A 15,618-nucleotide genomic window follows, 5' to 3' on the forward strand; every position below is an offset into this window, starting at 1 on the left:
TACCTGCTTGTGAGAAATAATTGTGTATATCTCTTCCCAACACCATGTTCAGTGATGCCACATTTGGTAGCTTAAAATTAAACACAGAGGGAATATTTATACCACACAAATCAACAAATGCTATACATGAGAGGTTTCTTTTTTTCCTCCCCCAGAGAGCTCATTTTTAAATACAGCATACCACTAAAATCCTAAAATCTCTCCTGTGTTCTGTGTCTATGTCTCCCTTACAGTTACGGAGCTGAGGCTGATGAACGGGGGCCACCGCTGTGAAGGGAGAGTGGAAGTGAAATACCAAGGAGAATGGGGCACGGTGTATGATTACAAGTGGTACATGAAGGCTGCAGATGTGGTGTGCAGACAGCTGGAATGTGGACCTGCTGTTGATGCTCCTATAGCGGCTCGTTTTGGATCAGGGGTTGGGCCTATTTGGCTTGTTAATACTGTTTGTAAAGGGACAGAGTCAACTCTCAGTGACTGTGATCATTTTCCTATTCAAGACTACCGTGAGCAAGGTGCATCCCATAGTTGGGATGCTGGAGTAGTCTGCTCAGGTAAGGCCTGTCTGTTCTGTCAAGGGGATACCTGGCAGCAATAGCCCTGGCTTCATTCCCAGAATAACTAACAGGATCACAAACTTGGATGAATACTCCAGTTACACAGTGACTCCTAAAGTATTAGGTGCTCAAGGAAGCATAAGGACTTGCTTGGCCCTATACAGTGAAGGTTCCAGATCTATGGATCACTGGGCCCTTCAGATCTCTGTGGTGTGTCATAAAAGATAGGAAGGTGGGGTCAAATGTTTCATATAGGCACAGCTACTGGGTTGTACCTGTATGAAATAAATTTCATCATGGTAGTTGTTTTATTTTCTTTCGTGAGATGGTCAGTCAGGTGCAGCCGCAAGAGGGGACATGGGAGAGGTGCAGGGAAACAAAGTTTATTATTCTTACAAGTCCTAGAGAGATGGATAGATGGAGAGATGGAGTCACTTAATGTTGCAAGGGGGCCACATGGAAGAAGTCCCAAGGAAGCAGGTTCAACCAAGCAGGTGGAGAGCCAAGAAAGAGAGTAAAGACCTGTGGGTAAATGACCATATTGGGGTTCGAAGTGGAGTACACAAGCAAAAAGCAAAAGGGGATTTCATTGTTACATTTGAATGTTACTAGGTCACAGTCAGGGGAGGGAAAGAAGGGGGACTGGTGGCAGATGTCAGCTTTATCTCATTGGTACACCTGGTCACCTGGGTGGTGTGCTCACAGCCTGTTCGGGAAGACATTGAAGCAGCAGGTAAATATGAAAAAAAAATTAAATTATTTATTTATTTCCAAAAGATTTTATTTATTTATGAAAGAGAGAGAGAGTGCATGAGCATGCGGGAGGGGCAGAGGAAGAAGAAGAAGCAGACTCCCCACTGAGCAGGGAGCCCGACCTGGGGCTTGATCCCAGGACTCTGGGATTATGACCTGAGCCAAAGGTAGACGTTTAACTGACTGAGCCACCCAGGAGCCTCAGAAAATATGAAATTGGAAAATTTACAATACGATAGCTGAAGCAAAGGAAATAGGGCAGTGAGGCCAAGAGAACCTGAGGTGGCACATAAGAAGTGCTCAATACCATCCAAGCGTATTTGGCACGTGCCAAAGTGGAGGCAGTAAAGACAGCAATGAACCTAGAGTGTGAATGGTGGTATCGGTATTTGCCGGAGATGTTTTCAGTAGTTATCACAGTGATTGATGAAAAGGTCCGTCACTAATGCCATCAGAACAGCTTGACTTGAGGAAGATATTATCAGATATCACAGTGAATTCCCTAAGGTAAGTAGCTGGGTCTTAAAAAAGGTCCATCCATCTGATGGACTGGTGAGAAAGGTGGAGACATGAGCACATTTGACTAGGACTATAGCAACCTAACCCCACGATCCTATAGCCAGTCAGCATTGTCGTGATCTGCATGAAGAAGATCCCTGGAAAAGTGATCCTCAAATTGTAACTTCAGTGGATCTTTGATGATACTAATTCAGGTCTCTAAAAACACAATTATTTTCTTTTTTTGAGAGCTACTCTATTGAGGTATGATTGACATGCGAAAAACTGTACATATTTAACGTATACAACTTGATGAGTTTGGAGGAAAATATACATCTGTGAAAGCGTTAGCTTGATCTGTGCCATAGAGCTATTTGTCATCTCAAAAGTTTCCTCGCATCCTCTTTATTAATATTTAAAAAAAATAATTATTATCAAGGGGCATTTGAGTTTACTACCTTCAGTTAGGATTTTTTTAAAGAAAACTTGTTTTCTGACATTTCAGGTAACATTCCTTATTGTCACAATGTCTTAATCATGGGTATTAACTGCAGATAAAGTTGTGGAAACACTACAGGGGGCCAGACTTATCTTGTTAAATCAGTATCTAAGTAAAAATGGAGTGTGTGATGTTTGAACTTCTTAAGAAAATTGTTGCTTTTGATATTAATTCCAGTTAAGGTACACGTAAAGATAAAAAGAGTTTGAGAATGGTATGACATCTAAACTTTGATTTTATTTTTTATTCCCTGATTACCATTACCACTGCTTTAACTTAAATTCTCATGTTTTAATGAACTGTTTCATTTTTCTTTGACTAATCTCTTTGTCATCAGTTTCTACTCTCCAGTCTGTTTCTATATTTTCCAGAACATGTTTTAATGATGTAAAGAGAAGTCAAAGAGGTGGTGATGTAGCATTGATAAGAATAAGAAACCATGCCTTTTGCAAAAATTTAAATTGAATTCTTGGAATTTCTCTCTCTCAATTTTAGGAAAGGGATATGAAAGAGAAATTTCAGCCTCTAGTAGATTGTCAGAAATATCGTGTTTAGCAGAAATCCAGAGGTAGAAAGAACGATCTGTGAGGATTATCCAGGAGCTTGTTTGAAATAAAGAGGGGATTTCAGAGGGTTTGGGGAAAAGACTGGGGAGGGGCTTTACAACTTGAGAAGGGCTACAGTACTGAGGTACAAAATGGGAAGGGGATGAAGATGCAATTAACTTCAGGAGGGGAGATTGGGGACTGAAGTTCCATGTTAATTCATATATTCACCACAGCTTCTGTTTTAGACTTCTTGTTCTCATTTCTTCTTTCCCTCTCTTTCTCTATGTTGATGCAGGAGTTGTTTTTGAGCTCCGTGGCTATTTGAGGTTTGCAATTTTCTTTGTGGGAAGTTTTTAAATATGAGTTCTATTTTTTTAAAGATTTTATTTATTTATTTGAGAGAGAGAGAATGAGAGAGAGAGAGCAAGTACAAGCCAGAGGGGAAGGGCAGAGGGAGAGGGAGAAGCAATGTGCTTGATCCCAGGACCCCGGGACCACGACCTGAGCCCTGAGCCAAAGGCAGACACTTAACCAACTGGACCACCCAGGTGCCCCAACATAATATGAGTTCTGTTTCTTTAACAAATTTGGGAATACTTATTTTCCATTTATTTTTGTATTAGTTTTTGATAGATTGTGTTTTTCAAGTAATTAGTTTCCAGGGACTCATCCTATTATAAATAAAATTTTCAAATTAGGACAAAATTTGTTCATACCTTATTATCTTTTACATATTGATAGGATCCATAATGATAATCCCCTTTTCTTCTCTGATATTGTTAATTTGTGTATTTTCTCATTTTTTCTTGATCAGGTCTACTAGAAGATTATCAGTTTTATTATTCTTTTAAAAAGAATTGCCAATGACCTCTGTTGATTTTCTTTGTTGTATTTGTTTTCTACTTCGTTGATTTGGGTTCTTAGTTTACATTCTTCTCTTTTGGTTATGATTTGCTGTTATTTTTGTAGATTCCTGAGTTGGAATCTTAGATAATTTATATTTAGTTTTTCTTTTGTATTCTAATATATGCATCAAGGAAGTGTCAAGGCTCTAGATTTTCTTCTAAGCACTGCCTTAGCTGTATCCCACTAATTTTGATATTACATGATTTCTTTTGTATTTTATCATCGTGAAATGTTTTTTCTTTCTTTCTTTATTTTTTAAAAAAAGATTTTATTTATTTATTTGACAGAGAGAGACAGCCAGTGAGAGAAGGAACACAAGCAGGGGGAATGGGAGAGGAAGAAGCAGGCTTCTAGCGGAGAAGCCTGATGTGGGGCTCGATCCCATAACGCCAGGATCACGCCCTGAGCCGAAGGCAGACGCTTAACAACTGAGCAACCCAGGCGCCCCTCTTCTTTATTTTTGAATATATTCCTGTCCTATAGTCTTAGTTTGTCTGATATTAACATAGATAACAACAGCTTTCTTTGATTAGTGCTTGCTTGGTTTATCTTTTCTGACACTTTAAATATGTTTCTGTGTTTATTTTTTTTATTTTAATTTTATTTTGGGGGGAGGTGCAGAGGATGAGAGGGAGAGAATCTCAAGCAGGCCCCAAGCTCAGCATGAAGTCAGATGAGGGGCTTGATCTCATAACCCTGAGATGATGACCTGAGCTGAAATCAAGAGTCAGATGCTTAACTGACTGAGCCACCCAGACACCCCTGTTTCTGTGTTTATATTCAATGTTTATCTGTTTTTGTGGACAGCATATGGTGTGTCTTACTTTTTCCCTAGTTTTATTGAGATATAATTGAAGTGGTGTCTTACTTCTATTCAGTATGATTATCTTGCTTTTATTTGGAGTATTTAAATTATTTCAATTTAATGTAATTATTGATATGCTTGGGTTTAAGTCTACTAACTTGCTATTTGCCTTATGCATTCTTTGTTCCTATTTTAATCTTTGAGTATTTTAAGTATTCTATTTTATTAGATATATTGCTTTGCTTAGAGTTTACCATAATGTTGAAATTATTACTCTGTAATCATATTTTACCTTCAAGTGATATTATATCACAATATATAATGTAAGACCTTACATGGAATACTTCCATTTCCCTCCTCTTGTCATTTGTGCCATTGTTGGCATACATTTCACTTATAAATATATTATAAATCTTATAACACATTGCTATTATATTTGCCTGAAGTATTCTATTATTTTAAAAATGAGACAACGTTTTTATATTTACCCACAGACTTATCATTTACAGCAGACTTCATAGCTTTGGGTAGACCCACATTTTCATCTCTTACTATTTTCCTGTAGCTTGAACTTTCTGTAACATTTTTGTGCAATGCAGTTCAGGTGGCCTCAAATTTTATTTTTTATTTATCTGAAAACATTTTAATCTTCATTCAGTTTTGAAACGCATTTTACCAGGCGATTTTTCTACCTTTTCTCTCTCCGTGCTTCAAAGAGAAAGCTTCTACTGTTCTATGTTTAATTTCCTAATTCTTTTATTCTGCAGGGTCTAATCTCTTAAATTAATCTAGATAATTTTTCATTCCAGATATTGTATTTTTCAATTTTAGAAGTTCCACTTGTTTTTTTCTAGTTTTTAAAAAGCTGCTTTATGTTTCATTAAGCACATTTATATAAATGGTTAAAAGACTTTGTCAGCTAATTCAATCATCTGTCTAATTGCTGCATGTTTTTAATGCTTACTCTTTTAAAAATTAAAAATATGTAAAACATTGATGAAGAAAGTGAAAGAATATACAAATAAATGGAAAGGTTATCTTTCGTTCATGAATTGGAAAGTGGCTCTTCTTATATCCTAGGGTTTCAAGAGAGACGGCTAGTACCGTGCCCCTCCTCTCCTGACTCTGAGGTTTCTTTCTTTTTTTTTTTTTTAAAGATTTTATTTATTTATTTGACAGAGATAGAGACAGCCAGCGAGAGAGGGAACACAAGCAGGGGGAGTGGGAGAGGAAGAAGCAGGCTCACAGCGGAGGAGCCTGACATGGGGCTCGATCCCATAACGCCGGGATCACGCCCTGAGCCGAAGGCAGACGCCCAACCGCTGTGCCACCCAGGCGCCCCCTGATTCTGAGGTTTCTTAACATCCAGATTCATGTTCTTTCCCATGTAGGTCACCTAAGAAGTTCATGGAATATTTTGCTATCAAAAATTGTCAGATAGATAAAATTTGGAATCACAACTATGGATTGGTTATAATTCTGTATTTCTAATATTGAGCCATCAGTCTGTCTATAGGCTGTCATGCATTCATGGATACAGATCTCATGGTTATCCCTATCCTCAGTCACTTGAGGGTTGGCTCTGGGGACCGAAAGCTGACCACAGTTTCAGCCCCATAAGTCTCAGGATGACTTTCTAACTTTGACTAATAGATCTCTACTCTCTCGTAGCCCATGTCCCTCTGGGTTGGTTCTGTTCTTTATGCCTCTGTACTCAAGTTTGAATGCCTACACATTACACAGTTTCCTTGGACTCAGATGAGGAATTTACTTCTCTAACCAACACCAAAATATTTTTTCCTAGTATTCAGCTACTCCAAATAATCTGTCTGCAGAAACTCACTCACACAGGTCCCACTCTGACACCAACTGTTAAGTCCTCTCCTCATTCCCAATGCCTGGGAAAAGAAAAACTTTTATCCATGACATGTCATGGTCATATACCATTGTCCATGACATGCCACTTCTAATTGCCAAGCCAGATTTATGAACACTTACTTGGTTTGGTTTTCTTTTTTCTTTTAGGATTTGTGCGTTTAGCTGGAGGGGATGGACCCTGCTTAGGGCAGGTAGAAGTGCGTTCTGGAAAAGACTGGGTTCCATTGTCTGATGGCAACTTTACATTACTCACTGCCCAGGTCATCTGTGCAGAGCTGGGGTGTGGCAAAGCGGTGTCTTTCCTGCAGGATGTGTCCTTCAGAGAGTCAGATAGAGTCTGGCCTAAAGAATTCCAGTGTAAGGGGCACGAACCTGAGCTCCGGTTTTGCCACAAAGAGTCCTGTCCAGGAGGTGCTTGCCACCGTGGGGCTGTTCAAGTTTTCTGTTCAGGTAAGATGCAGAGCGGAACTTCAACCAGGTCACATACTCTGCTGGGGTAGGAATGACATGAGATTTGGCTGAAATCTTGTCTTCTCCTACTAGTGTACACAGAAGTCCGGCTCATGAAAAATGGCATCTCTCAGTGCGAGGGACAAGTAGAGATGCATATTTCTGGACAGTGGAAAACGCTCTGCGCCTCACACTGGAATATGGCCAATGCCAATGTTGTTTGTCAACAGCTTGGCTGTGGAGTTGCCATCTCTACTCCAGAAGGAGCATACTTTGTGGAAGGAGGTGGTGAGATTTGGAAAGCTCGATTTCACTGCTCAGGGGCTGAGTCTTTCTTGTGGAATTGCCCTGTGACTGCCCTGGGTATTCCTGATTGTACCCATGGAAACACAGCCTCAGTGATCTGCTCAGGTAAGCGAGAGGGAAGGGCTGACTGGTCCTCAGGATGCTCCTTGAGTGAAATGTCCCTAAGAGCAGAGAGTGCGGAAAAATTATTTTAAAAATGAGATACTCCATGATAAACTGGTTCTTTTCATTGCTTATTTGCCTTTCAGTTCAAGGCAAGGAAATGTTAAGAGGGATATCTTTTAAAATTAACACTATTAATTAAATATATCTGAGTATTATTTACAGAGAAAGTATGTAAGTAGTAAGTGAGTAGTTGAATGAATCATAATAACATGAATACTGTGTAACCCAACCCAGCTCAACAAGGAGATCGTTAGCAGCACCCCAGAAGCCACATTCATACCCTACCAGTCACTATGCCCACATTCCTGTCTGAATAGGCTTTTCTATTTTGAACTTCATATAAAATCATATAGTATGTTTCATTTTGTGTCTAATTTCTTTGTGATTCATGTATTCAGATGTTTATAGAAGTGCTTCACTCATTTTTATTATTGAAATGTATCCCATTGAATGACCATGTGACCAGGTATTGATGCATCAACTGATGGTGGAGTTTGATTTATTTCCAGTTCTCAATTATTATAAATAGTGATATAATAGATAATTGTGACAGTGACCTGTGGTACAAATATGTATGTATTTATTTTGGGTGTTTAACTTTTGCCTTTCATTTTTACTCTCTTAATGGTGTTTGATGATAAGCCAAGTTCTTCACTTTAACAAGGTTGTTTATCAACTTTTATTTTATTTATTTATTTTTTTGCATATAGTGCTTCTTTTTTTTTATAATAATATTTTTTTATTGTATTATGTTAGTCACCATACAGTACATCCCCGGTTTCCGATGTAAGGCTCGATGATTCATTAGTTGTGTATAACACCCAGTGCACCATGCAATACGTGCCCTCCTTACTACCCATCACCAGCCTATCCCATTCCCCCACCCCCTCCCCTCTGAAGCCCTCAGTTTGTTTCTCATAGTCCATAGTCTCTCATGCTTCATTCCCCCTTCTGATTACCCCCCCTTTCTTTATCCCTTTCTTCTCCTACCGATCTTCCTAGTTCTTATGTTCCATAGATGAGAGAAACCATATGATAATTGTCTTTCTCTGCTTGACTTATTTCACTTAGCATTATCTTCTCCAGTGCCGTCCATGTTGCAGCAAATGTTGAGAAATAGTTCTTTTTGATAGCTGAGTAATATTCCATTGTATGTATGGACCACATCTTCTTTTTTTTTTTTTTTTTTTTGTGGTCACCCACAGCTTTTTTTTTTTTTTTTAAATGATTTTTTATTATATTATGTTAGTCACCATACAGTACATCCCCGGTTTCCGATGTAAGGCTCGATGATTCATTAGTTGTGTATAACACCCAGTGCACCATGCAATACGTGCCCTCCTTACCACCCATCACCGGTCTATCCCATTCCCCCACCCTCCTCCCCTCTGAAGTCCTCAGTTTGTTTCTCATAGTCCATAGTCTCTCATGTTTCATTCCCCCTTCTGATTACCCCCCCTTTCTTTATCCCTTTCTTCCCCTACCGATCATCCTAGTTCTTATGTTCCATAGATGAGAGAAATCATATGATAGTTGTCTTTCTCTGCTTGACTTATTTCACTTAGCATTATCTCCTCCAGTGCTGTCCATGTTGTAGCAAATGTTGAGAACTCGTTCTTTCTGATAGCTGAGTAATATTCCATTGTATATATGGACCACAACTTCTTAATCCAGTCATCTGTTGAAGGGCATCTCGGCTCCTTCCACGATTTAGCTATTGTGGACATTGCTGCTATGAACATTGGGGTGCATATGGCCCTTCTCTTCACTACGTCTGTATCTTTGGGGTAAATACCCAGTAGTGCAATGGCTGGATCATAGGGTAGCTCAATTTTTAACTTTTTAAGGGACCTCCACACTGTTTTCCAGAGTGGCTGTACCAACTTGCATTCCCACCAACAATGTAGGAGGGATCCCCTTTCTCCACATCCTCTCCAACAATTGTTGTTTCTTGCCTTGTCTATTTTTGCCATTCTAACTGGCGTAAGGTGGTATCTCAGTGTGGTTTTGATTTGAATTTCCTTGATGGCTAATGATTTTGAACATTTTTTCATGTGTCTGTTAGCCATTTGTAGGTCTTCATTGGAAAAGTGTCTGTTCATATCTTCTGCCCATTTTTTGATTTGTTTATTTGTTTCTCGTGTATTGAGTTTGAGAAGTTCTTTGTAGATCTTGGATACCAGTCCTTTATCTGTAGTGTCATTTGCAAATATATTCTCCCATTCCGTGGGCTGCCTCTTAGTTTTTCTGACTGTTTCCTTGGCTGTGCAGAAACTTTTAATCTTGATGAAGTCCCATAAATTCATTTTATCTTTTGTTTCTCTTGCCTTTGGGGATGTGTCATGAAAAAGGTTGCTTTGGCCGATGTCGTAGAGGTTGTTGCCTATGTTCTCCTCTAGAATTTTGATGGATTCCTGTCTCACATCGAGGTCTTTCATCCATTTGGAGTTTATTTTTGTGTATGGTGTGAGATAGTGGTCAAGTTTCATTCTCTTGCATGTAGCTGTCCAATTTTCCCAGCACCATTTATTGAAGAGACTGTCTTTTTCCCACCGGATGTTTTTTCCTGCTTTATCAAATATTAGTTGCCCAAAGAGCCGAGGGTCCATTTCTGGGCTCTCTATTCTGTTCCATTGGTCTATGTGTCTGTTTTTGTGCCAGTACCATGCTGTCTTTGTGATCACAGCTTTGTAGTACAGCTCGAAATCCGGCATTGTGATGCCCCCAGCTTTGTTTTTCCTTTTCAATAGTTCCTTGGAGATTCGGGGCCTTTTCTGTTTCCATACAAATTTAAGGACTGTTTGTTCCAGTTCTTTGAAAAATGTCCTTGGTATTTTGATCGGGATAGCATTGAACGTGTAGATTGCTCTGGGTAGCGTGGACATTTTAACTATGTTAATTCTTCCGATCCATGAGCATGGAATATCTTTCCATCTTTTTATGTCTTCCTCAATGTCTTTTAAGAGTGATTTATAGTTTCTAGAATATAGGTCCTTTACGTCTCTGGTTAAGTTAATTCCAAGGTAACGTATGGTTTTTGGTGCTATTGTAAATGGGATGGATTCCCTAATTTCTCTTTCTTCGGTCTCGTTATTCGTGTATAGAAATGCAACTGATTTCTGAGCATTTATTTTGTATCCCGCCACGTTACTGAATTGCTCTATAACTTCTAATAGTTTGGGAGTGGCTTCTTTTGGGTTTTCCATATGGACCACATCTTCTTAATCCAGTCATCTGTTGAAGGGCATCTCGGTTCCTTCCACGATTTAGCTATTGTGGACAATGCTGCTATGAACATTGGGGTGCATATGGCCCTTCTCTTCACTACGTCTGTCTATTTGGGGTAAATACCCAGTAGTGCATGGCTGGATCATAGGGTAGCTCAATTTTTAATTTTTTAAGGGACCGCCACTGTTTTCCAGAGCGGCTGTACCAACTTGCAATCCCACAAACAATGTAGGAGGGATCCCCTTTCTCCACATCTTCTCCAGCAATTGTTGTTTCTTGCCTTGTCAATTTTTGCCATTCTAACTGGCATAAGGTGGTATCTTAGTGCGGTTTTGATTTGAATTTCCCTGATGGCTAATGATTTTGAACATTTTTTCATGTGTCTGTTAGCCATTTGTATGTCTTCATTGGAAAAGTGTCTGTTCATATCTTCTGCCCATTTTATGATTTGTTTATTTGTTTCTCGCGTATTGAGTTTGAGAATTTCTTTGTAGATTTTGGATACCAGTCTTTTATCTGTAGCATCATTTGCAAATATATTCTCCCATTCCGTGGGCTGCCTCTTAGTTTTTTTGACTGTTTACTTGGCTGTGCAGAAGCTTTTTATTTTGATGAAGTCCCACAAGTTCATTTTATCTTTTGTTTCTCTTGCCTTTGGAGATGTGTCATGGAAAAGGTTGCTGTGGCCGATGTCGTAGAGGTTGTTGCCTATGTTCTCCTCTAGGACTTTGATGGATTCCTGTCTCACATTGAGGTCTTTCATCCATTTAGAGTTTATCTTTGTGTATGGTGTGAGAGAGTGGTCAAGTTTCATTCTTTTGCATGTAGTTGTCCAATTTTCCCAGCACCATTTATTGAAGAGACTGTCTTTTTTCCACTGGATGTTTCCTGCTTTGTCAAAGATTAGTTGCCCAAAGAGCCGAGGGTCCATTTCTGGGCTCTCTATTCTGTTCCATTGGTCTATGTGTCTGTTTTTGTGCCAGTACCATGCTGTCTTTGTGATCACAGCTTTGTAGTACAGCTAGAAATCTGGCATTGTGATGCCCCCAGCTTTGTTTTTCCTTTTCAACAGTTCCTTGGCGATTCGGGGCCTTTTCTGGTTCCACACAAATTTAAGGGCTGTTTGTTCCAGTTCTTTGAAAAATGTCATTGGTATTTTCATTGGGATAGCATTGAAAGTGTAGATTGCTCTGGGTAGCATGGACATTTTAGCTATGTTAATTCTTCTGATCCATGAGCATGGAATATTTTTCCATCTTTTTGTGTCTTCCTCAATGTCTTTCAAGAGTGATTTGTAGTTTCTAGAATATAGATCCTTTACGTTTCTGGTTAAGTTAATTCCAAGGTAATGTATGATTTCTGGTGCTATTGTAAATGGGATGGATTCCCTAATTTCTCTTTCTTCAGTCTCATTGTTCGTGTATAGAAATGTGACTGATTTCTGAGCATTGATTTTGTATCCCGCCACATTACTGAAATTGCTCTATAACTTCTAGTAGTTTGGGAGTGGATTCTTTTGGGTTTTCCATATAGAGTATCATGTCATCTGTGAAGAGAGACAGTTTGATTTCTTTGCCGATTTGGATACCTTTTATCCCTTTTTGTTGTCTGATTGCTGTTGCAAGGACTTCTAGTACTATGTTGAATAATAATGGCGAGAGTGGGCATCCTTGTTGTGTTCCTGACCTTAAGGGAAAGGCTTCCAGCTTTTCCTCATTGAGAATGATATTTGCTGTAGGCTTTTCATAGATGATTGTATGAGATTGAGGAATGTACCATCTATCCCTACACTCTGAAGGGTTTTAATCAGGAAAGGATGCTGTATATTGTCAAATGCTTTTTCTGCATCTATTGAAAGGATCATATGATTTTTGGCTTTTTTCTTGTTGATATACTCTATCACACTGATAGATTTGCGAATGTTGAACCACGCTTGCATCCCAGGGATGAATTCCACTTGGTCATGATGGATAATCGTTTTAATGTACTGTTGGATTCTATTAGCAAGGATCTTGTTGAGAATTTTGGCGTCCATATTCATTAGGGAAATCAGTCTGTAATTCTCCTTTTTGATGGGGTCTTTGCCTGGTTTGGGGATCAAGGTAATATTGGCCTCATAGAATGAGTTTGGTAGCTTTCCTTCTGTTTCTATTTTTTGAAATAGCTTTAGGAGAATAGGTATTATTTCTTCTTTGAATGTTTGGTAGAATTCCCCGGGAAATCCATCAGGCCCTGGAGTTTTGTTTTTTGGAAGGTTGTTTATCACTGACTCAATCTCTTCGTAACTAATTGGCCTGTTTAAAAAATCAATTTCTTCCTGTTTCAATCTTGGTAGTTTATAGGTTTCCAGGAAGGCCTCCATCTCTTCCATTTTGCTCAATTTATTGGCATAAAGCTGTTGATAAAAGTTTCTAATAATCCTTCCTATTTAATTGGTGTTGGTTGTGACCTCTCCTTTTTCATTCATAATTTAATTAATTTGGGTCCTTTCTCTATTCTTTTGGGTAAGTCTTGCCAGTGGTTTGTCAATTTTATTTATTCTTTCAAAGAACCAGCTTCTAGTTCTGTTGATCTGTTCTACTGTGCTCCTGGTTTCTAATTCATTGATTTCTGCTCTAATCTTGGTCAACTGCTTTCTTGTGCGTGGATTAGGCCTGTCCCTCTGTTGCTGTTCCAGCTTCTTGAGGTGAGAATATAAAAACTGCATTTTAGATTTTTCTATTCTTTTGAGTGAGGCTTGGATGGCTATGTATTTTCCCCTTAGGAATGCCTTTGCAGTGTCCCATAGGTTTTGGACCATTGTGTTTTCATTCTCATTGGTCTCCATAAATTGTTTAAACTGATTTTTGATTTCCTGGTTTATCGAATCATTCCTGTGCAGGATGGTTCTTAGTCTCCAAGTGTTTGAGTTTCTTCCAAATTTTTTTTTGTGGTTGAGTTCCAATTTTAAAGCGTTGTGGTCTGAGAATATGCAGGGAATAATTTCAGTCTTTTGGTATCAGTTGAGACCTGTTTTGTGACCCAGAACATGGTCTATTTTTGAGAATGTTCCATGGGCATTAGAATAGAATGAGTATTCTTTGGTTCTGGGCTGTAGTATTCTATATATATATCTATGAGGTCCAACTCATCTAGTATTGCATTCAAAGCTCTTGTTTCTTTGTTTATTTTCTGCTTAGGTGATCTGTCTATTGCTGATAGTGGTGTTTTGAGGTCCCCTACTATTAATGTATTTTTATCTATATGTCTCTTTATTCTGGTTAAGAGTTGGCTTGTGTATCTTGCTGCTCCCCTGTTGGGGTCATATATATTTATAATTGTCATATCCACTTGTTGGATATATCCTTTAAGAATAATATAGTGCCCTTCTGTATCTCTAACTATAGTCTTTAGTTTAAAATCCAATCTGTCTGATATAAGAATTGCTACCCCAGCTTTCTTTTGAGGTCCATTGGTGTGAAAGATGGTATTCCATCCCTTTACTTTCAGTCTAGATGTATCTTTAGGTTCAAAATGAGTTTCTTGTAGACAGCAAATGGATGGGTCATGTCTTTTTATCGAACTGCAACCCTGTGTCATTTATGGGAGCATTTAGGCCATTTACATTGAGACTGATTATTGAGAGATATGACTTTAATGATGCCATGTTGCCAGTACAGTCTTTGTTTCTATCGATTGTGACTTTCTGTTCTGTATCACTCTTGGGGCTTTTTTACTTTTATAGAACCCCCCTTAATATCTCCTGTAGGGCTGGTTTTGTGGTTATGAAATTGGTCAATGACTGGTGATTCTGGAAGGTTTTTATTTCTCCATCAATTCTGAATGACAGCCTTGCTGGATAAAGGATCCTTGGCTGCCTGTTTTTCTCTGAAAGAGCTTTAAAAATGCCCCCCAACCCTTTCTCTCATTCCAGGTCTGTGTAGACTGGTCTGACATAATTCTGATACCTTTGCCTTGGTACGTGAGAAATTTCTTTGCCCTGGCCACTTTCAATACTGTATCCTTGGATCTAATATTTGCAAATTGCACCATGACGTGACGTGGCATAGGTTTGTCGTGGTTGAGCTTGGGAGGGGTCCTCTCTGCCTTTTGGACACAAATGTTTGTTTCCTTTGCTAGATTAGGGACGTTTTCAGCTACAATTTCTCAAATATCTCTTCCAGACCTCTGTTTTTATCCAACCCCTTGGGGATGCCGATGATTCTGACATTGGAACGTTTAATTGAGTCAGTAATCTCCCATAACCTACATTCTTGAGATTGGACTGTTTTGAGCCAAGTTTCTATTTTAGCTTTCTCTTCTACTAACCCATCCTCCAATTTGCCAATATGTTCTTCTGCCTCATTCACCCTGGCCGTCAGAGCCTCTAGTTTTGACTGCATTTGGCTCATAGAATTTTTAATTTCTGCCAGATTCGCTCTCATTTCTGCCCTTAGAGATTCTATATTCTCATTAACATTTCCGTTAATACTTTATTCAAGTCTACACATCATCTTGACCATTGTTACTCTGAACTCCATTTCTGATAATTTGGTTATATCCATATCCATTAGTTCTGTGGCAGAGGCCACAGACTCATTGTCTTTTCTTTGCTGGGGGGGATATCTCCTTCTCGTCAGTCTGATGAGGAGAGGCTGCAGGGTTGGACTTGTGCACAGGCAGTGTGCACTTGTTTTTAAGGGACCTTAGGGATGTGGGCTTCTTGATTTTTCAGCCTGCCTCCTTGGGGAGGGGCCTGCCACGCCGATATTCAGGCAACCCTGTTTGGGTAGAGTCTCCGTGTCCCCTGCGAGGGGGATGGGGGTGGGCAGGCTGTGAGCCGGTATTTCCAGGCTTTTCTTCTCTGGCGGCTTTCCCTGGTGGTTTGCTGTGCCTCTTCTGAGAGTCAGAGCAGCAGTGGCCGATTCTCAGTCTCTGTCTCAGAACAGAGGGATCGTGGACCAGTCTCCACTGATGTTCTGGCCGCTTTAGCTCTGTTTCTGTTGGTGCTGCTCAACCCTGCAGCATCCCGGGATGTGCGCCCCA

The 15,618-nt window shown here is 39.4% G+C and overlaps 1 protein-coding gene across 1 annotated transcript in view; it reads left to right on the forward strand.

The window, feature by feature from the left end:
- Positions 1-15,618, forward strand: part of LOC113257938 (antigen WC1.1-like) — a 59,777-nt gene that overhangs the window by 23,656 nt on the left and 20,503 nt on the right. The window contains exons 2-4 of the mRNA XM_057303251.1: positions 234-554; positions 6,592-6,894; positions 6,988-7,305. Of these exons, the coding sequence (XP_057159234.1) occupies positions 251-554; positions 6,592-6,894; positions 6,988-7,305 (925 nt within the window). The 5' untranslated portion in view covers positions 234-250. The remainder of the gene's footprint in view (positions 1-233; positions 555-6,591; positions 6,895-6,987; positions 7,306-15,618) is intronic.

The sequence above is a fragment of the Ursus arctos genome, unplaced genomic scaffold (assembly GCF_023065955.2).
Source record: "Ursus arctos isolate Adak ecotype North America unplaced genomic scaffold, UrsArc2.0 scaffold_26, whole genome shotgun sequence".
Lineage (NCBI taxonomy): Eukaryota > Metazoa > Chordata > Mammalia > Carnivora > Ursidae > Ursus > Ursus arctos.